We start from the raw sequence: 22,655 nt of genomic DNA on the forward strand, positions 1-22,655 counted from the left end.
CTATATCTGATCTCCCCAGGACTCTGCATTCACTATATCTGATCTCCCCAGGACTCTGCATTCACTATATCTGATCTCCCCAGGACTCTGCAGTCACTATATCTGGTCTCCCCAGGAGCCTGCATTGACTATATCTGATCTCCCCAGGACTCTGCATTCACTATATCTGATCTCCCCAGGAATCTGCATTCACTATATCTGGTCTCCCCAGGACTCTGCGTTTACTATATCTGATCTCCCCAGAACTCTGTTTTCACTATATCTGCTCTCCCCAGGACTCTGCATTCACTATATCTGGTCTCCCCAGGACTCTGCATTCACTATATCTGATCTCCCCAGGACTCTGCATTCACTATATCTAATCTTCCCAGGACTCTGCATTCACTATATCTGATCTCCCCAGGACTCCGCATTCACTATATCTGATCTCCCCAGGACTCTGCATTCATTATATCTGATCTCCCGGGACTCTGCAGTCACTATATCTGGTCTCTCCAGGATCCTGCATTCACTATATCGCTCTCCCCAGGACTCTGCAGTCACTATATATGATCTCCCCAGGACACTGCATTCACTATATCTGATCTCCCCAGAACTCTGCATTCACTAACTGATCAAATACCAACAAAAGAAAGCTCTATTTGTGTGAAAGAAGTTATATAAATTTCATTTAGGTACAGCATTGCATGACAATGCAATTGACAGTTAAAATAGCGCAGTGCTGAATATCAAAAAATGGCTTGATCATGAAGGGTATAAAACCTTCTGGAGGTCAAGTGGTTAATAAAGGACTTTTGGACTCTTCACATGATCATTTGGTGGCCCTTTTGGCTCACTTATGAGTGTAATCTGCAGGTCTGAGGTTTCAGGCCACGGCTGACTGATGAGGAGACAGCAGAGGTTCCTTCCTCAGAAATCCCCCATTTACTATGGTGCCCAAAGAGGTTTCTTCTTCTGCCTTGGCCCAGCCCAGCCCTGGACCTTCCAATTGTCTCTTTACTTCCTCTTTCCATTTGGTTGTGATTTTTCCCACTTCCTCCAGAGCATTGGGTGATCCCGGGTTATAGGTTGCCCAGTCTTCTCTGCTAAGTAGAGCTACTAGAAACTCCTTCTGCCTCTGCCTGGCTTGTTCCTGTAAGATGTCCTCAGTGATCTGAAGTAAAACGTCCTCATTCATCCTCCTATTCCTCTCTGATTCGGATTCTGATCCACATTTGCACCCGAATGATGAGAGAATGGAGTAGATCCTCGATTCGAAGAAAACAACAACAATGATTATCAGCAGAATCACTACAAGGCCAATAATCTGCAAAGAGAGAAAAGTTTTCAATAGCGATGCACATTTTAACCTTCTACTCAGAAAAGTGTGAAGAACTTTTAGTAGCTCACCAAACCATTTCTAGTTTTGCTTTGTCTGTTTAAGGTTACTTAGAGCATGGAAGCAGAACTCTCTGTAGTATATTATTGTGTTTTTAATAAGCAAGAACACTACACATACAAAGTACTTACAATTGTAGGGAAACAATACAAGACATACATCGTATTACAGATATTGCATACAACACATGCACACACTACCTAACCTTCCTAGTAAATGAGCATTGACAATGTTTTTTATACTTATAGGGATACCCTAAAAAGTTACTTAGCTTGGGTTACAGTTTGTATTTTCGATTGTTGCAGAAAACCGGGCATAGTGTAGATTTAGCTACATTAGCAGGTGAGGTTCCTTCTTTGGTCTTGTGAAGTCCCTTCTGGCTTTTTGTTGTTATTGAGCTGAGCTCCCCTTTCAGCCTATGCTGCTAGACTTTTATTTAGAAAGTTTGGGTAGTGACTCCTGAACGAGCGTATTCCTTTACCCCTTCCTTTCTACATCAGTTTCTATGAGAGAGCATTTACTAAATCAAACTCTAGATGGCATTGTAGCAAACATTCCATAGCTTACATATACTGTATATTTCAACTATGGCATGATTGCTGCAATGCCATCTAGAGTTTGATTTAGTAAATGCTCTCTCATAGAAACTGATGTAGAAAGGAAGGGGTAAAGGAATACGCTCGTTCAGGAGTCACTACCCAAACTTTCTAAATAAAAGATTGCAGCATAGGCTGAAAGGGGAGCTCAATAACAACAAAAAGCCAGAAGGGACTTCACAAGACCAAAGAAGGAACCTCACCTGCTAATGTAGCTAAATCTACACTGTGCCCGGTTTTCTGCAACAATCAAAACCTTTACACAGAGCAAGTAAGTGTGACATGTTTGTTATTTTAATGTAAAGAAAATTCAAAGCTTTAATATCACTTTAGGCTATTGGTAACTTTTATTGACGTAGCCTGGCTGCAGTGTTTGACCAGAACTCCTCTAAAACAGCTAATAATGTGTACATTTCTCATCAAATCATTTACATTTGCCCAAGTTATTTATATAATTTTACAATATAGTATTACCGTATATACTCGAGTATAAGCCGAGTTTTTCAGCACATTTTTTTGTGCTGAAAACGTCCCCCTCGGCTTATACTCGAGTCAAGAAAAAAAAGAAAGTCCCTGGCCGCTCCGACGGGCTTAAGCTTTAAAAATGGCGCCGCCCGTCGCATACATGTCACCGCGCACACGCCGCCGCCGCTCGGGAGAGGCTGGGAATAGCCGAAAGTATACGAGCGGCGCGTGCGCAATGACGTGTCGGCGCCGGGCGGCGCCATTTTTAAAATGAAGGCGCCTCTGGAACAGGTAAGTGAAACAGCTGCACTACCTGCCATTATGCAGGGCTGCGGGCACACTGCAAGGGATGCAGTGCTGCGGGCATGGTCCACCTGTACCATGCCCACAGCACTGCATCTCCTGTAGTATGCCCACAACCCCGGATCCTCTTGTACCATGCCAGTACCCTGCATTCTCCTGCACCATGCCAGTACCCTGCATTCTCCTGCACCATGCCAGTACCCTGCATTCTCCTGCACCATGCCAGTACCCTGCATTCTCCTGTACCATGCCAGTACCCTGCGTTCTCCTGTACCATGCCAGTCACCCTGCATTCTCCTGTACCATGCCAGTACCCTGCATTCTCCTGCACCATGCCAGTCACCCTGCATTCTCCTGTACCATGCCAGTACCCTGCATTCTCCTGTACCATGCCCGCCACCCTGCATTCTCACCCTAGGCTTATACTCGAATCAATGATTTTTCCAATCTTTTTGTGGAAAAAGTAGGGGCCTCGGCTTATACTCGGGTCGGCTTATACTCGAGTATATACGGTATCTATTTTCCCATTGTGTTAGAGAACAATAGATGCAAACTTTGTTCCCATGGCATTTGTTTAAGAAATATTCGCACAAGAAAACTGGTGTTTGTAAAATATGCTTCTAAAATGTTAGATTTTTGTATATGTCTCCAAATCACCAAACCTATACTATATAATATATACTGTATATAAAATATATATATATATTGCGAGACTTCAGGGTTTCTTAAAGCGGAGTTCCACCCAGTGAACGTTTTTTTTAATAAAAATACCCCCGGGACAGTCAGGGCTAGTACATTGCACAATGGCTAGCCTCTGATCTGTCTCGGGTTGCACTTACCTTTTAGAAGAAATACTTACCTTGAAAATGTATTCTCCAGCGCTGCCATCTCAGGTGTGGGCAGCTTGAAGCCAGCGTGATCCTCTTCTGCGTCCTCTTCCATCTTCTTCGGTCCCACGATGCACTGCACCGGCCCTGCCGTTACTTCCGGTGCCCAGCGTCATCCCTGCACAGCTTCTGGGCATGCCCAGAAGCTGTTTTGCAAGGTATGACGGCGCCTGCACCGGAACTGACGTCGGGGCCGGTGCAGGCGCATTGATACCTGGGAGCGATGACGTTCAGCTCCCAGGAATCATTGCAAGCCTGGAAGTGACGACTCGCCGCGGCCACCGAGGGGAGGAAGAGGAAGTAAGGTAAGTATATTTTCTTCTAAACGAGGTAAGTGAAAAAAAAATTGCGATTATCCATTTGTTTTTTAGGTGACCCGGAGCGAGAAGATGGAGGTAAGTATAATTTTAGTGTGGAACTCCACTTTAACTCAATGGTAGTGCCAAAACAGTGAGTTTACTCCATGCCATAATAACATTCAGCCTCCTGGCTCTCTTGTGGCAGCTTTACTGTTCAAGTACCTCTTCAGGGTTCTCCTGAACATTAGTACCTTTTTGGTCCTCTTGACTATGAAACACGTCCCAGTGTTTATGCACAGACGCTGCACCTCAGCTCTGTATTTTCCTTACAGTTTCCTAACTGCTCTGTCCCTCATTGATTCTCTCTCAGCCTTGCTCTGTCCTGACCTGGACACCATGGTGCACACCAGCTCCTCTCACGGCTCCCTTCACTCACTTCACACACTGACCTCTTCAGCTGGTGTGCCATTAGTGTGCTTGCTTCTTCCAAAATCTGACGTAAAACACCATTTAACCCAGTGGCACAGGGTCATCCTGCCACAATATACAGTTGTGTTCAAAATTATTCAACCCCCAATGCTGTAAAGGGTTTAGGGAATTTAGTGTACATTTGCAATTGTATTCAGAATGAAATCCTACAAGGACTTCTTAAAGAACCATATGCAACTAAAATGACATCAATTGGTTTTGTAATACAGTAGTAAATGTTTCTTTTGTGAATTTGTCATTGACACAATTATTCAACCCCTTAAAGACTACCACTCTGAAGAACAGAGGTTCATTGAAGTGTTTTCAATCAGGTATTGTGGATGTCAGGGAGCAGCAATAAAGCCTAATAAGCACTAATTAGGCAGCTTTAAAATGACTGTGATACTCGGCTCCTTCTAGACATTTACTGGTGTGGTTACAAACATGGTGAAGTCAAGAGAATGGTCCAGGAAGACAAGAGAAGAGGTGATTACTCTTCACAGGAAGGGCAATGGCTATAAGAAGATTGCAAAGATGTTAAACATACCAAGAGACACCATAGGAAGCATCATTCGCAAATTCAAGGCAAAGGGCACTGTTGAAACGCTACCTGGTCATGGCAGAAAGAAGATGCTGACTTCGACTGCTGTGCGCTACCTGAAGCGTAGAGTGGAGAAAAGTCCCCGTGTGACTGCTGAGGAACTGAGAAAAGATTTGTCAGATGTGGGTACTGAAGTTTCTGCTCAGACAATACGGCGCACACTGCGTAATGAAGGCCTCCATGCCAGAACTCCCAGGCGCACCTCCTTGCTGTCTCCTAAGAATAAGAAGAGTCAACTGCAGTATGCCAAAAGTCATGTGGACAAACCACAGAAGTTTTGGGATAGTGTTCTGTGGAATGATGAAACAAAACTAGAACTGTTTGGGCCCATGGATCAACGCTATGTTTGGAGGAGGAAGAACAAGGCCTATGAAGAAAAGAAAGAACACCTTGCCTACTGTGAAGCATGGCGGGGGGTCAATCATGCTTTGGGGCTGTTTTGCCTCTGCAGGTACAGGGAAGCTTCAGCGTGTGCAAGGTACCATGAATTCTCTTCAGTACCAGGAGATATTGGATGACAATGTGATGCGGTCCATCACAAACCTGAGGCTTGGGAGACGTTGGACCTTTCAACAGGACAATGATCCCAAGCATACCTCCAAGTCCACTAGAGCATGGTTGCAGATTAAAGGCTGGAACATTTTGGAGTGGCCATCACAGTCACCAGACTTAAATCCGATTGAGAACCTCTGGTTGGACTTAAAGAAAGCAGTTGCAGTGCACAAGCCTAAGAATGTGACTGAACTGGAGGCTTTTGCCCATGAAGAATGGGCTAAGATACCCGTAGATCGCTGAAAGACACTTGTGTCAAGCTATGCTTCACGTTTCAAAGCTGTTATAACTGTAAAAGGATGTTGTACTAAGTACTAAGATTGAATGTCACTTGGGGGTTGAATAAAACTGATAATGATGTGAGCACAGAAAAGACATTTGTGGTTATTTCATTATAAATGTTATGTTATATTTGTCTGACCTACACGTGCCTCTTTGATTTAATTGTAAGCAGGATGACTGAATGATCAAAATCAATGTCAAACTGGCCAAAACAATCAATTTCAGTGGGGGTTGAATAATTTTGAACACAACTGTATATATATATATATATATATATATATATATATATATATATATATACTGTTCAAAAAAATTAAAGAAGCACTTATCATGTTGGATACCTATACTGATATAAACTGGGTAATGTGTTAGGAACGAAGGGATGCCACATTGTTTAATGGAAATGAAAATTATCAACCTACAAAGGGGTGAATTCAAAGACACCCCAAAAAGCAAAGTGAAAAATGATGCAGCAGGCTAGTCAATTTTGCTGAAATTTCATTGCAGCAACTCAAAATGGTCCTCAGTAGTTTGTATGGCCCCCATGTGCTTGTATACATGCCTGACAATGTCGCGGCATGCTCCTTTTGAGATGATGGATGGCATCCTGGGGTATTTCCCCCCAGATCTGCATCACTGAGCTCCTGAACAGCCTGTGGTGCAACCTGATGGTGTCCGATGGACCAAAACATAATGTCTCAGAGGTGTTCTATTGGATTTAGGTCAGGCAAGTGTGGGGGCCATTTAATGGTATCAATTCCTTCATCCTCCAGGAACTGGCTGCATACTCTCACCACATTAGGCCGGGACCATCACTGACCCACCACCAAAGTAAACAATGTTACAGGTAGTATGACGCTCTACATGGCTTCACCAGACCCTTCACATCTGTCACATGTGTTTAGGTTGAACCTGCTCTCATCTGTGAGAAGCACAGGGCGCCAGTGGCAGACCTGCCAATTCTGGTGTTCAATGGCACATGGCAATCAAACTCCACAGTGCCGGGCAGCAAGCACAGGGCCCACTAGAGGACGTCGGGCCCTCAAGTCACCCTCATGAAGTCTGTTTCTGATTGATTGGTCAGAGACATTCCCACCAGTGGCCTGCTGGAGGTCATTTTGTAGGCCTCTGGCAGTGCTCATCCTGGTCCTCCTTGCACAAAGGAGCAGATACCGGTCCTGCTGATGGGTTAAGGACCTTCTATGGCCCTGTCCAGCTCTCCTAGAGTAACTGCCTGTCTCCTGGAATCTCCTCCATGCTCCTGAGACTGTGCTGGGAGACACAGCAAACCTTCTGGCAATGGGAGGTATTGATGGGCCATCCTGGAGGAGTTGAACTGCCTGTGCAACCTCTATAGGGTCCAGGTATGGCCTCATACTACCAGTAGTGACACTGACCCCCTCTATAGGGTCCAGGTATGGCCTCAGGCTACCAGTAGTGACACTGGCCCCCTCTATAGGGTCCAGGTATTGCCTCATGCTACCAGTAGTGACACATACCCCCTCTATAGGGTCCAGGTATGGCCTCATACTAGCAGTAGTGACACTGACCCCCCTCTATAGGATCCAGGTATTGCCTCATGCTACCAGTAGTGACACTGACCCCCTCTATAGGGTCCAGGTATTGCCTCATGCTACCAGTAGTGACACATACCCCCTCTATAGGGTCCAGGTATGGCCTCATACTAGCAGTAGTGACACTGACCCCAGCCAAATGCAAAACTAGTCAAAAACAGTCAGAAAAGATGAACAGGGAAAAAAATTTCAGTGGCCACCACCTGTAAAACCATTCCTGGTTTGAAGGTTGTCTCATTTATGCCCATCTAGTGCACCTGTTGTTAATTTCATTACCACCAAAGCAGTTGAAACTGATTAACAAACCCCCTCTGCTACTTAACTGACCAGATCAATATCCAAGGAGTTTAATTGACTTGATAATATACTCTGATTAAAAAGTGTTCCTTTTATTTTTTTTAGCAGTATATATATATATAGATTATATACAGGTGCATCCCAAAAAAATAAATAACATCAAAGAGTTTATTTATTTCAGTAATTCAATTTAAAAAAGGTAAACTCCTATATTATTTAGATTCGTTAGATCTCTTTGCCCTGAACGGGCCTTGGGAAACTTGGGCATCCCTCCACACGGTAGCAATACCGTTTTTAATCTGACAGACCGATCCAATCCATTGGTTGGACGCAAGGGATATACTAGGCGCTTTATCTGGAACTCTGGGTGACCCCTGAAGAAGGGCTGTATCTATGCCCGAAACGCGTAGGGTCGGTTCCGGTTCCATGATCGCCCTGTACACCTGAGCGTCCTCATCCTGGTTCGGTATATGGTCTGTCAATATGCATGCGTATTTTAATGCCCTGTATGTGTTTTTGAGTTTTCTCAATACTTTTTGTTTTGTATGATTTGTTTCAATTTGTAACTCAATAAAGATTTTTTATGTCATATACAGTGTCTAGCGGCATTTATAGTCCCACTCCATAAGGGGAACTTCTTTTGTATACACATTGATTAGGGGTGATGGCCGCTGGCACTGGGCACCGAGTGTGAAAATACTATTTGTCTCTCTCTCTGTACAGCACTGCGATATATGTCAGAGCTATATACAGTAAATGTATAATAATAATAGTGTGTAACTGTGAGAGGACATTAGAGTGTAAGTTCTTCTGGTGCAGAGACTGATGTGACTGGCTCGGTATTCTCTGTAGAGCGCTGCAATATATGTCAGAACTTTAAAAACTTATAATGATAATATTAATAAGAGTGTGGAAGTGTGGAAGTGTGGTGGGGGAGTTAGAGTGTAAGCTCCTCTGGTGCAGAGACTGATGTGATTGGCTTGGTGTACTTATAGGTGAAAAAAATGTCTTTACCTGGAACAAATGTATCAAGTAATCACTTCGTATTTCTGTCCAGCTCAGCAGAAGTTCTCTATGAGAGATACTTGAATTTTTTATTTCTATTAATTCATCCACAGACTTCACGAAGCAATCCCCGTACCGTCCATCTGTCATTACAATCAGTATCCAAATCACGACAACCTTAATTTCAAAGAAACGACTCTGTATATTGGCACAGCAGCATCTGCACTTTGCATTCTTGGTTTCAGTTTTTGTTTCTGACAATTCCAGATTTTGGAAAGTCTTATTTGATTCGATGTTGATTTTACTGTCGCCCTCCTCAGTACCGGCTTTCATTTCTGTGCTGTTCCCTCTTTTTCCAGTTTTGCAGCACATCCCTTCTGGGCTTAAATAGCATGCCACAACTCCGACAATTGCAGTTGGTATGATGAGGAACACCAAGCTGTAGGCGATCGCCAGGGGTCTGTTAGCGGGACATCTAAATTCCAGGTCCATGATTTTCTCTAATCCGAGAAGAACCATCACAAGAATGGAGTTCCCAACAATGTTGAAGTGTTCTTTGATGAAGGAGGCGATGTTCGTTGTCTTACCTTTTCCTCCTGAGGACATTGTGAGGGATGAATTTGCCCCATTTAGGAGGAACATTGGAGAATAGCAGCTGATGAAGCATCGGATTTTGTTCTGACTGTTACCATCCACTTTCACTGTTATGTATCTGTTGATTTGGGTAGATAGAACAATTAGTCATACTAATATAAGACCAATGTGTGAAGAATAAATAAGGGTGGGGTTGGCAAAAAAAGATTACCAGTGAAGGAGCTGCGTAAAGAAACGTAAGTGGTTTGTTGGGCAATGTAGGATTTGTGTACCTGTGCCAGGTAGAATACACGCTTTTCATGTGCAATGAAAAAGCCAAGAGCAATTATGTAGTAGTTTTTAAACATTACCCCCCACAATAGTGGTGCCTACACAGCATTAGCCTATTGCAGGCTTTCTTAAACGTTTTACTCCAGAGGAACCCTTATAAAAATTGCTAGGTGTCAGGAAACCCCCTGATAGGATTAGTTCAGAAGGGGTCATTAGAAAAATGCTCCTTACATTGGTGGTCAGAGGGAAGAATGTCCTTTACATTGGTGGTCAGTGGGAAGAATGTCCTTTACATTGGTGGTCAGTGGGAAGAATGTCCTTTACATTGGTGGTCAGTGGGAAGAATGTCCCTTACATTGGATGTTCAGGTTCCTTAGATTGGTGGTCAGTGGAAGAATGCTGCTTACATTGATGGTCAGAGGAAAGAATGTTTCTTTTCATTGGTGGTCAGTGGGAAGAATGTTCCTTAGATTGGTGGTCAGATGGAAGAATGTCCCTTACATTGGTGGTCAGATGGAAGAATGTCCCTTACATTGGTGGTCAGATGGAAGAATGCTCCTTTCATTGGTGGTCAGACAGCTTTAAAGCGGAGTTCCGGGCACAAAAACAATTTTTTTTTTTGTGCCCCTCCTCTAGGTATGCCACACCTGAAAAGGAATTGGATAGTTATTTTTTTTTTTTTGTTTACTCACCTTGCAATTGAAGATCGAAGATACTCACCTCAGAGTACTTCCTCCCTCGGAGCCGCGGCTCACCCCGTCACTTCCTGCCTCGCTATGATTCCTGGGAGCTGAACGTCACAGCTCCCAGGAATCAATGCGAAGGCACCGGCCCCGCTCGTCATTTCCAGGCGATGCCGCATTCCTCTGTTAAACAGCTTCTGGGCATGCCCAGAAGCTGTGGAGGAATGCAGCGCCGCGCCGGAAGTGACGAGAGGGGCCGGTGCAGCGCATTCTGGGACACGAAGATGCGGAAGAAGACACAGAAGAGGACCGCGCCGGCTTCAGCTGCCCACAAGAGAGATGGAAATGCTGTGGAAGAAATTTTATAAGTAAGTATTTCTTCTAAAAGGTAAGTGCGAACCGGGAAAGATCAGAGGCTAGCCATTGTGGAATGTGCTAGCCCTGACTGCCCCGGGGGTATGATTATTAAAAAATGACATCTGTGCCCGGAACTCCGCTTTAAAGATAATTTAGCTAGCTTTGTTAAATGGCATTGTAACTATGTAGGCACTATGGAATCGGAGCTCCAGGAACCCCTAGTGGCCTTTGGAGTAGCTCTTGGGTTCCACAGAACCCAAGTTGAGAATGGCTGCACTACAGTGGTAACAGGCTGCAAGTGTTTTTTCACAGGTCATATTTCCTAATTGTTTTTTCTTAAACTGGACCTTCCATTAAAATCATAACCTTTAACCCTTTCTGGTCTTTTTTATCTCATCTGCAGACCACTGGAATGTTGGCTATTACCCTGCTGGTCCTCTTATGGTACTTTGTATCAAAGTGCACCTGTGTTTATAGTCCCAAACAATTGGGGGTATTTTCATTGTCTCTTCATTGGTGGTCAGTGGGAAGAATGCCCCTTACATTGGTGGTCAGGTTCCTTAGATTGGTGGTCAGCAGGAAGAATCCCCCATACATTGGCGGTCAGGTTCCCTAGATTGGTGGTCAGTGGGAAGAATGTTCCTTACATTGCTGGTCAGTGGGAAGAATGCTCCTTACATTGCTGGTCAGTGGGAAGAATGCTCCTTGCATTGGTGGTCAGGCTCCTTACATTGGTGGTCAGTAGGAAGAATGCTCCTTACATTGGTGGTCAGTAGAAAGAATGCTCCTTACATTGGTGGTCAGTAGAAAGAATGCTCCTTACATTGGTGGTCAGTAGAAAGAATGCTCCTTACATTGGCTTTTCATTGTCTGGCCAGTAGTTTGAATCTTGGCTTAAATTGAGTTACTGCTATTCTCCTGCACATGTGTAGGTGCTCATTGGTGAGCCTGGAATGATACTTAGTTTTAATAATGTTCATAGACGAGAAAGATGACTCACAGCTGAACGTAGAGCCAAACATGGTCAAGGTGTGTAGTGCTACCTTGATTAGACAAGAGAAATCAGTCTCAGGCACAGTCTGTAGCCAGAAGTTAGCAGGATCAGTTCCTCCAAAGAGCTCTCTTAGTGCAACATTTTTTCCTATTTATTTTTTTTTATTATTTTTTTATCTTTTTCACAGGTTTTTAAAAAAAAAAAAATCTGATCACTTTTATTGCTGTCACAAGCAATGTAAACATCCCTTGTGACAGTAATAGGCAGTGACAGGTACTCTTTATGGAGGGATCGAGGGTCTAAAAGACCCCAAACCCCTCCACTGCACTTCCATGTATTCAAAACGCCACAAACTGCATTTTTGAATACATTCGTTTTTTAAATTTGCCGCCTTTAGCAGCAGAGTAACCCGAACGTGACATCATGGACGCCTCCTCCGGGTTAATTCATCGGAGACCCGATCAAATCGGCTTCCAGCTTTGATCGGGACTCCATCCAGCCAGCGGACGTGTCGGCTGGGTGCTCGGGTCTCCCGGTGGAACAGGAGACCCGGGCAAAGCCGCGGAAGGCGGCGGGAGGGGGGGTGTCCTCCCGAGCCGCATCGGTCATTACCGCCAGAAAGCCGACCGCCGTCTCTAAACAACGGTACCGGGGTGATGTCTCTAGCTAGAGACATCACTCCGGTATAATACCGCAAAGTTTGCCGACGTAGCCCTACGTCACTTTGCGGTAAGTGGTTAAACCGCCCCCATACCTCTGGACCCCTTCTCAGTACACAGCCCCCATACCTCTGGACCCCTTCATATTACACAGCCCCCATACCTCTGGACCCCTTCATATTACACAGCCCCCATACCTCTGGACCCCTTCACATTACACAGCCCCCCTACCTCTGGACCCCTTTGCATTACACAGCCCCCATAACTCTGGTCCCCTTCACATTACACAGCCCCCATACCTCTGGAACCCTTCACATTACACAGCCCCTATACCCCTTTACATTACACAGCCCCCATACCTCTGGACCACTTTACAATTCACAGCTGCTGCACCTATGGACCACTTTACATTACCCAGCCCCTGTACCTCTGGACCCCTTTACATTACACAGCCCCCCCACACCTATTGACCTCTTTAATTACACAGCCCCCCCCACACCTCTGGACCCCTTTACATTACACAGCCCCCCCCCCCCACACCTATCAACCCCTTTTACATTACACAGCCCCCCACACCTTGGGACCACTTTACATTACACAGTCCCCCCCACACCTCTGAACTCGTTTACATTACACAGCCCCCATACCTCTGGACCCCTTCACATTACACAGCCCCTACACCCCTTTACATTACACAGCCCCCATACCTCTGGACCACTTTACAATTCACAGCTGCTGCACTTCTGGACCACTTTACATTACACAGCCCCTGTACCTCTGGACCCATTTACATTACACTGCCCCCCCCACACCTATTGACCTCTTTAATTACACAGCCCCCACACCTCTGGACCCCTTTACATTACACAGCCCCCCACACCTATTGACACCTTTTACATTACACAGCCCCCCACACCTCGGGACCCCTTTACATTACACAGTCCCCCCCCACACCTCTGAACCCTTTTACATTACACAGGCCCCTTGGGCCCCAATACATTACACAGCCCCCCCATGGGCCCCATTACATTACACAACCCCCCCATGGACCCCTTCCCATTACATAGCCCCTCCCATAAGCCCCTTTACATTACACGGTCCCCCCACCTCCCCCATGAGCCCTTTTACATTATACAGCCCCCCCATGGAACCCTTTACATTACACAGCCCCTCCCAGTTCTTCCCCTCCTACCTTATTATGGCATACAGAGCAGGAGATGATGTTATGTCCACTAGGAAAGCTGAAATGTTATCTATTGTGCTCTTATCTTGTAAAAACACTGAAAACTGTTTTACTTTCTGGCTTTTGAAAGCTTCTACTTCTGTTTAAATGGACCAAATGTGTTACAATACACTGCCTTTACTCAACCACCTAACATTGTTGTAAAGTAAAAGGTCATTTGCATTTGAGTTAACTTCTTTAAGAAACTATCCTACCGTATTTCCCCGAAAATAAGATCAGGTCCTATATTCATTTTGGCACCAAAAGACACAGTAGGGCTTATTTTCGGGGTAGGTCTTATCATGTAATGTGCTGTCTTCTCTCCCCCTCTCCCTCCCTGCCTGTCGGGAATCCCCAGTGTGAACCGCAGTGGCGGCTGGTGCTCAAAATGTTTGGGCGGGCGCAAACAGAAAAATGTAATAGGCATTGCTTTGCGGCAAAAAACGCTGTAAATAATTGCGTGACTTTGAGGTCACAAAAGTGTGAAAGGGGCCTTCAGTAATCAAGGTATAGTATTCCCCCTTCAATGCAGAGTGACCAGCGTGCCCCCTTTCAATGCAGAGTGACCAGCGTGCCCCCTTTCAATGCAGAGAGACCAGCGTGCCCCCTTTCAATGCAGAGTGATCAGCGTGCCCCCTTTCAATGCAGTGACCAGCTTGCCCCCTTCAATGCAGAGACCAGCGTGCCGTGCCCCCTTCAATGCACAGACCAGCATGCCCCCATCAATGCAGTGACCAGCGTGCCCCCATCAATGCAGAGACCAGCGTGCCCCCATCAATGCAGAGACCAGCGTGCCCCTATCAATGCAGTGACCAGCATGCTGTGCCCCCTTCAATGCAGAGAGACTTACCTGCAGCGGAGGCTTCTCCTCAGTCCCTCGTGTCTCCTCGAGTCCTCCTGCCTCCTTCTCGGCCAATGGCATGTGTTCGCCTTTCGGCCAATCAGGAAGCTAGTGCTGTACCGAAAGTATTTGGCACAATTATATTACAGAAACACACACATTGGACAATATCTTAAACAGGATTCTAGGATTTTATAACTACTTTAAACTAGGGGTTATTTTCAGGGTAGGGTTTATATTTCAGCCCTCCCTGAAAATCTCAGTAGGTCTTATTTTCAGGGTAGGTCTTATTTTGGGGGAAACACAGTAGTAAACGATGTTGATGGGATGAGAATACCCTGGGGAGGTTGATGAGTTTCATTATTGGGTCCATGATTTCTGCAAATTTTTCTGATAGAATGGCACACAGGACAAGTAGATACATATTCGCCAGCACACCAAGGATCTTGCAAAAGCAGTCCAAGAACTTTATTCCAGAGAAAATCACATCAAAAACAATTAGTGCAACGTTTCGGAGCCACGCAGGACCCCTTTGCCAGGCATGTGATACAGTGCAAATTGTGAGCAAAGAATATATAAGAACATACCACCAATCAAGAACAGTGACAACCCCCTCAAATGAAGTAATCTTTCCGCCTTATTAACACATAATAAATGATAATATCATAAAGCCACATTCTTACATTGAATACTGGGGTTTAAGTGTCACTGGGGACTCACCAATAAAGATGGAGGCTGATGTGTTCACATTGATCGGGCACATCAATACCATGTATCCCGATTACTTCATTTAACAAGTGGGGCAGAGCGTCCCTGCTGCAGAGCAGTGCACCGTGGGAGCCAATCACAACGCGCCACGTAGGCCGCCTGTGTGAGGCCCGGAACGCCTCAATTCCCGTGGTGCGCTGCTCTGCAGCAGGGACGCTCTGCCCCGCTTGTTAAATTAAGAGATATCATTTTGCCCCTGTACAAAATACTAGTAAGACCTCACCTGGAATATGCAGTTCAGTTTTGGGCTCCAGTTCTCAAAAAGGATATCGGGGAACTGGAGAAAGTGCAGAGAAGGGCAACCAAACTGATAAGAGGCATGGAGGAGCTCAGCTATGAGGAGAGATTAGAGGAACTGAATTTATTCTCTCTTGAGAAGAGGAGATTAATATGATCACCATGTATAAATACATAAGGGGGGATATGATCACCATGTATAAATACATAAGGGGGGGGATATGATCTCCATGTATAAATACATAAGGGGGAATATGATCACCATGTATAAATACATAAAGGGGGATATGATCACCATGTATAAATACATAAGGGGGGATATGATCACCATGTATAAATACATAAGGGGGGATATGATCAACATGTATGAAAACATAAGGGGGGATATGATCAACATGTATAAATGCATAAGGGGGGATATGATCACCATGTATAAATACATAGGGGGATATGATCACCATGTATAAATACATAAGGGGGGGATATGATCACCATGTATAATACATAAGGGGAGATATGATCTCCAAGTATAAATACATAAAGGGGGATATGATCTCCACATATAAATACATAAGGGGGGATATGATCACCATGTATAAATACATAAGGGGGGATATGATCTCCATGTATAAATACATAAGGGGGGATATGATTTCCATGTATAAATACATAAGGGGGGGGATAGGATCTCCATGTATAAATACATAAGGGGGGGATATGATCAACATGTATGAAAACATAAGGGGGGGATATGATCACCATGTATAAATACATAGGGGGGATATGATCACCATGTATAAATACATAAGGGGGGATATGATCTCCATGTATAAATACATAAAGGGGGATATGATCACCATGTTTAAATACATAAGGGGGGATATGATTTCCATGTATAAATACATAAGGGGGGGATATGATCACCATGTATAAATACATAAGGGGGGATATGATCTCCATGTATGAATACATAAAGGGGGGATATGATCTCCATGTATAAATACATAAGGGGGATATGATCAACATGTATAAATACATAAGGGGGATATGATCTCCATGTATAAATACATAAGGGGGGATATGATCTCCATGTATAAATACATAAGGGGGGATATGATATCCATGTATAAATACATAAGGGGGGATATGATCTCCATGTATAAATACATAAGGGGGTCCATATAGTGAACTTGGTGTTGAGTTATTCAATTTAAGGTCATCACAGAGGAAAAGGGGGAACTCTTTACGTCTAGAGGAAAAGAGATTTTGTCTCCAAAAACAGAAAGCAATTGTGTATAGTTAATTTCAGTATCCCACTATTCCCTTCTCCTATCCCTAATTTAAATAAACACAAAACAACCAAATACCCTTGGAATGATTATTGAAACTAGCCAAAGAAGGAAAACTGAAGAACTGTATGCAGGTAACTCAGGGGGACCCGAAAAGTGTGATTCTGGCAGTCCTTACGGGGGCAGTGCTACATAAGCTTATCGCCCCAGATGCATCTATCTTTTAGACTACCCTGTTGGTTGCCTTTTTCTACCTACCTATCAAAATCTTTTTGAAATTTCACCTCTATCTTCTATATTTTTGCAGGTAAATCTCCCACCATCCCATGTGTCCTTTTAAATGTGACTCCTTGTAAGCCAGTTTCTTTTTTTTTTTTACCCACTCTGGATGCTTGGAGGACCTCTCTAGGATGATTCTGAATCAACAAATCAAGTTTCTGGTATAAAGATACTCATCTGTGTAATGGTAAATAGACAGGCTGCACTTTTATAGCCATTCTTGTTATGTTTTTTACACTGTAATTCTAATTTTATAATGTACTTTATAGACATCACAAACTCCCTGAAGAAGAACATTAGGGACTAGGTCGAAACGCGTCGAGGGTACCACTCATTGGTTGTGATTGTTTTATTCATGTATTGTCTTTTTTCTATGCCCTTCTGAAGGGTTAATATTGTAACCAGAGCTCATATTACCTTCCATGTGGAAATCTTTTAACCAATTGTTAATAAAATCGATAATTTTACAATTTTTGATCTCAAGAAGAATCACTTTCTGTTAAAAAAAAAAAAACCGTGGGGGAACTCTTTTTCTTTACAAGCAATTTGGGGTGTGCAGCCCTCTCCCCCTAATGTGTTTTTTCAATTTTTGAGAAACACTGGTCTAAAACCATTTTGTTATGGAACTCAATCAATTACTTTATGACCTTTTATAATGGGGGGAGGTGGCTTATCCAAAATAGGGATGCACCGATCCGATATTCGGATCGGATATCGGCCCCAATATGGGCAAATTAGCCGGATCGGGGAATCGGTAAAATTAACAGATCCATGGGCCAATCCGGTTTTGCTCTTTATAGCTTGTGAGGGAGCAGAGAACAGCTGTCAAAGAAAAAAAAAAGAGCTTCCTGCAAATGCCTTTCAACTCTCCCAGTTAAGTAAACACAAAGATTACAATGTATCATTTCATTCCATCTGCCGGGGGAGGGAAGTTTAACCTCTTAAAGACTAAACTCATGACATTTTAGATTTTGAATGCACAATTGTTATAAGGTATCTGCCGATACCGATCCGGAAGTATTATTTTGTTATAAGCTCACAAAACAGTACTTCCGGATCGGACTCGGGATCGGCGATTTCACAAAGCAAAAGATCGGGATCGGAACCAAAAAAGTCGGATCGGTGCATCCCTAATCCAAAACTACCCTTATCGGCCCTTCTAAGCCTGCTGCTGAAACTTCAAAAGCCGATCAGTGCACACAATTTCTCCAGGACTGCCAATCTCTGCTTTTGGCGATTTCTACCACCTCACCTATTTGCTTAATGATAAATATAATAAGTGACTTCAACCTTTTTGCCTATTAAAGAATCTAGCCAATGCTGTTGTGGCTATTACGAATAAAATTAATAATAAATGATAACTGGGCTATAAAATAAAGATTTAGTTTAATTACACTTACAATTATTCAAATATAACCAAAGATAACATAGCTGGTAAAACTTTAAAAGCAGTGATGTTACAAATAAAATACAAAGTGATACAAAAAGATTAGTGTTGCAATGTAAAAAAAATGTTACTATACATAAAGGAAAGAAAGTTACAGTAACAGGTAGACAGAACAATAGAGATACATTGGACAGAAAAACCTTTCCGTCCCCATTGGGGCCGAAGGGCAAGGAGGGCTGTGCGGGGGTCTGTATATTGCCTTTATACTCCACCTCTGCCCCACTCCCACCCATCCAGGTAGAGACATTCCCTTTCATATATCTTGGGCAGCTAATGGAGGGGGAGGTGGGCAGTCCTAGGTCAACTTTACAGTGGAGTTCCGGCCACAAAATCGTTTTTTATTTTTTTTTAAAAACTTCCCAAATAGCGATCCACCGCCGTTCATACATCCGCTAATCCGGTTTTACACAGTTTAACCACTTGCTGACCGCCGCAAGTATATATACTGCGGCGGTCAGCCCCGTGCAGGCAAACGTACCGGTACGTCACTAGCCTGCGAGCCAATAGGGGGCAAGCGCGTGCCACCACTCGCTCACTGGGACGATATCCGCCGGTCACTCGCGATCGTCGGACGGAGAGGGAGAAAGGCAGGCGGCTAGAGTAAACAAAGCCGACTGTCATTCTCCCCTGTGTAACAGCACAGATCATACGGTCCTGCTATGTAGGACCATAGATCTCTGCTGTTACAAGAAAAGCCACGCCCCTTTACAGTTAGAAGCACGCCCCTAGGGACACACTTAACCCCTCCTTCTCCAATAAAGTTAACCCCTTCCCTGCCAGTATCATTTTTACAGTAACAGTGCATATGTATAGCACTGATTACTGTAGTAATGTCACTGGTACCCCCAAAATTATCAAAAATGTCAGTCAAGGGTCCGATCTGTACGCCGCAATGTCGCAGTCCCGCAAAAAAATCGCAGATCGCCGCTATTACTTGTTAAAAAAAAAATGACAAAAATCTTTCCCTTAGTTAGTAAACGCAATAACTTTTGCGCAAACTAATCAAAATATGCTTATTGCGAATTTTTTTTTTACCAAACATAGGTAGCAGAAAACAAATTGGCCTAAAATGTTAAAAAAATTTGATTTTTACTTTTTTTTTTTTTGGGAATTTCATGTGAAAAAATGTGAAAAATATTGTTATTTTTTCAAAATTGTCGCTCTTTTTTTGTTTATAGCGCATGATCAAAAAATCGCACAGGTGATCAAATACCACCAAAAGAAAGCTCTGTTTGTGGGAAAAAAGGACGTCAATTTCATTTGGGTACAGCGTCGCACGACCGCGCAATTGTCCGTTAAAGTCACGCAGTGCCGAATCGCAAAATACCCCCTGGTCAGGAAGGGGGTAAAATCTTCCGGGGCTTAAGTGGTTAATAAGTGATTTGCAATCATAAAATCTTACTTTAGAAATCGTTTGCTGAGGGTCGCCATTTTTGTTGTGGTCACCCGAAGCCGCTGTATGAAAATGTATGCCCTGCTTCCTGGTTCTAGCTGGATGGGGCAGATGAATGCAGCGCGATTCATAACGCGATGAGAGGAGCGGACGCCCCCGCCTACGTCACTGCCCATTGCCTCCTGGGAGTGATGAGTAAGAGCTAAGTAAGAGTAAGAGGATGCATTGCTGGACAGGAAGTGACGGCGCAGGCCGCGGCCGCAGAGGGAGGAAGTGGAAGGAAGGTGAGTATATTTTCTTTTGCAACAAGGTAAGTAAAAAAAAAAAAAAAAAATCGGGAATATCCAATTGTTTTTCAGGTGACACTAAGGAAGCGGATGGCACAAAATATATTGTGACAATTTTGCGGCCGGAACTCCACTTTAAGTCACCAGCTGTATCCAGCTGCCCTCCATCCCCTCTTACCTCAATTGAGCATTCTGAAGTACAAAAACCCTGTAGAGTTATTTGTCACATACCCCTTCAGGACCATTGAACATTACAGTGTTGAGAGATGGCAGACAGGTGGCCTAGTGGACAATAGTCCCAGATACTATCTCTAGATAAAATACCAGAGCTGGTTTATGATGTCAGCTGCTCTCAGAATGTCCAGGCAGTGTTCTGAAACGTTAGAGCCATCAAAAGTTCACAATAATGTTCATTTCAGGTAAAAATAATTTGTAGACTCCAATATTTCCATTACATCTCCAACCCATGGTAACGATGAACCTGAACCTCATCCCTATAATTAAAGTGCTCAGCTTTTTCCCATCATATCAGACTGGGAATTCTTGGTATTCGGTCAGGTTTATTGGTGTGCAGATTGTATCTTGGCATCGAGGTGACCACACCATTTGTCATCTTCATTAATATTGGCAGTATCAATTATCTCTCTAATTATAGGATGTTCCTTTCAGACAGGAATGAGGACCGATTGTCCTTGCCAACTTCTGCATTCCCCGGGGCCACCAATCAGATGAATGCTGACATTTTTCTCACATATACATCCAGATCACTGAGTTGCACAGTAGAAGGAAACCCTCACTACTTACATGCATGGTGTCATTACTGAATTTGCAACAGTGGAATCATCAGCGGTTTCATTTTATAGATCCAACTCTTTAGAGTACCATTAAATAGGACTCCAGTTGACATTCAGGAGATAGCTTTTGTTTTACATTTGTGAAATGCTATATGTGAAAACACTGTTATCATTGTGGAAAGTTGTATTTCTGACACAAATAAGGCCAAGATACACTGCTTGGCAATAAATGTCTCTGCCCAATGCCACTCACTGCCTGTTACTGTCACATCCAATCAAATGGACCGCCTTCCTCTGCCCAATCTATTTAAACTTGGCTTTCACTAGCTAGCTACCATGCTTTTGGTGAGCCTTCCCACAATCCAGCCTCCATTCTTCCTTTGAGTCCTGTGTGCCAACCTCTGGCTCTATTTTTTGATTATCCACGTCCGCTGCCTGCCCTGACCTCTGGCTTATTTCTGACTATTTGTGTCAGCTGCCTGCCCTGGCCTCTGGCTTATTCCTGACTATTTGTGTCTGCTGCCTGCCCTGGCGTCTGGCTTATTCCTTACTATTTGTGTCCACTGCCTGCCCTGACCTCTGGCTTATTCCTGACTATTTGTGTCCACTGCCTGCCCTGGCCTCTGGCTTATTCCTGACTATTTGTGTCCACTGCCTGCCCTAGCCTCTGGCTAGTATTTTGATATCCATGTCCGCTGCCTGCCCTGACCTCTGGCTTATTTCTGACTATTTATGTCAGCTGCCTGCCCTGGCCTCTGGCTTATTCCTGACTATTTGTGTCCACTGCCTGCCCTGGCCTCTGGCTTATGCCTGACTATTTGTGTCAGCTGCCTGCCTTGGCCTCTGGCTTATTCCTGACTATTTGTGTCCACTGCCTGCCCTGACCTCTGGTTTATTCCTGACTATTTGTATCCACTGCCTGCCCTGGCCTCTGGCTTATTCCTGACTATTTGTGTCCCCTGCCTGCCCTGGCCTCTGGCTTATTATTCCTGACTATTTGTGTCCCCTGCCTGCCCTGGCCTCTGGCTAGTATTGTGGTATCCATGTCCGCTGCCTGCTCTGACCTCTGACTTATTCCTGACTATTTGTGTCCGCTGCCTGCCCTGGCCTCTGGCTTAATCCTGACTATTTGTGTCCATTGACTTCCCTGGCCTCTGGCTAGAATTTTGGAATCCATGTCCACTGCCTGCCCTGACCTCTGGTTTATTCCTGACTATTTGTATCCACTGCCTGCCCTGGCCTCTGGCTTATTCCTGACTATTTGTGTCCCCTGCCTGCCCTGGCCTCTGGCTTATTATTCCTGACTATTTGTGTCCCCTGCCTGCCCTGGCCTCTGGCTAGTATTGTGGTATCCATGTCCGCTGCCTGCTCTGACCTCTGACTTATTCCTGACTATTTGTGTCCGCTGCCTGCCCTGGCCTCTGGCTTAATCCTGACTATTTGTGTCCATTGACTTCCCTGGCCTCTGGCTAGAATTTTGGAATCCATGTTCACTGCCTGCTCTGACCTCTGGCTTATTCCTGGTAATCCATGTCCACTGCCTCCCTAACCTCTGGCTTATTCCTGGTAATTTATGTTCACTGCCTGCCCTGACCTCTGGCTTATTTCTGACTCTCTATTTACACTGCCTGCCCTGGCCTCTTGCTTGTATTTTGGTATCTGTGTCCACTGCTTGTCCTTACTTCTGGTTGTTCATGATTATCTATGTTCACTGCCTGCTCTGACCTCTGGCTTATTCCTGGTAATCCATGTCCACTGCCTCCCTAACCTCTGGCTTATTCCTGGTAATCCATGTCCACTGCCTCCCTAACCTCTGGCTTATTCCTGGTAATCC

The 22,655-nt window shown here is 44.3% G+C and overlaps 1 protein-coding gene across 1 annotated transcript; it reads right to left on the reverse strand.

The window, feature by feature from the left end:
• Positions 1-865: 865 nt before the first annotated feature.
• On the reverse strand, positions 866-9,348 carry LOC309561617 (uncharacterized protein; the record flags this gene model as incomplete). The annotated part of the gene is made up of 2 exons (XM_082265620.1): positions 8,717-9,348; positions 866-1,306 (listed from the first exon to the last, which is right to left on the reverse strand). Exons 1-2 carry the CDS (start codon positions 9,311-9,313, stop codon positions 866-868), a joined length of 1,038 nt encoding a protein of 345 aa, XP_082121746.1. The 5' UTR covers positions 9,314-9,348.
• Positions 9,349-22,655: the final 13,307 nt, after the last annotated feature.

This window comes from Pelophylax lessonae (assembly GCF_965119305.1).
Source record: "Pelophylax lessonae genome assembly, chromosome: 8".
Lineage (NCBI taxonomy): Eukaryota > Metazoa > Chordata > Amphibia > Anura > Ranidae > Pelophylax > Pelophylax lessonae.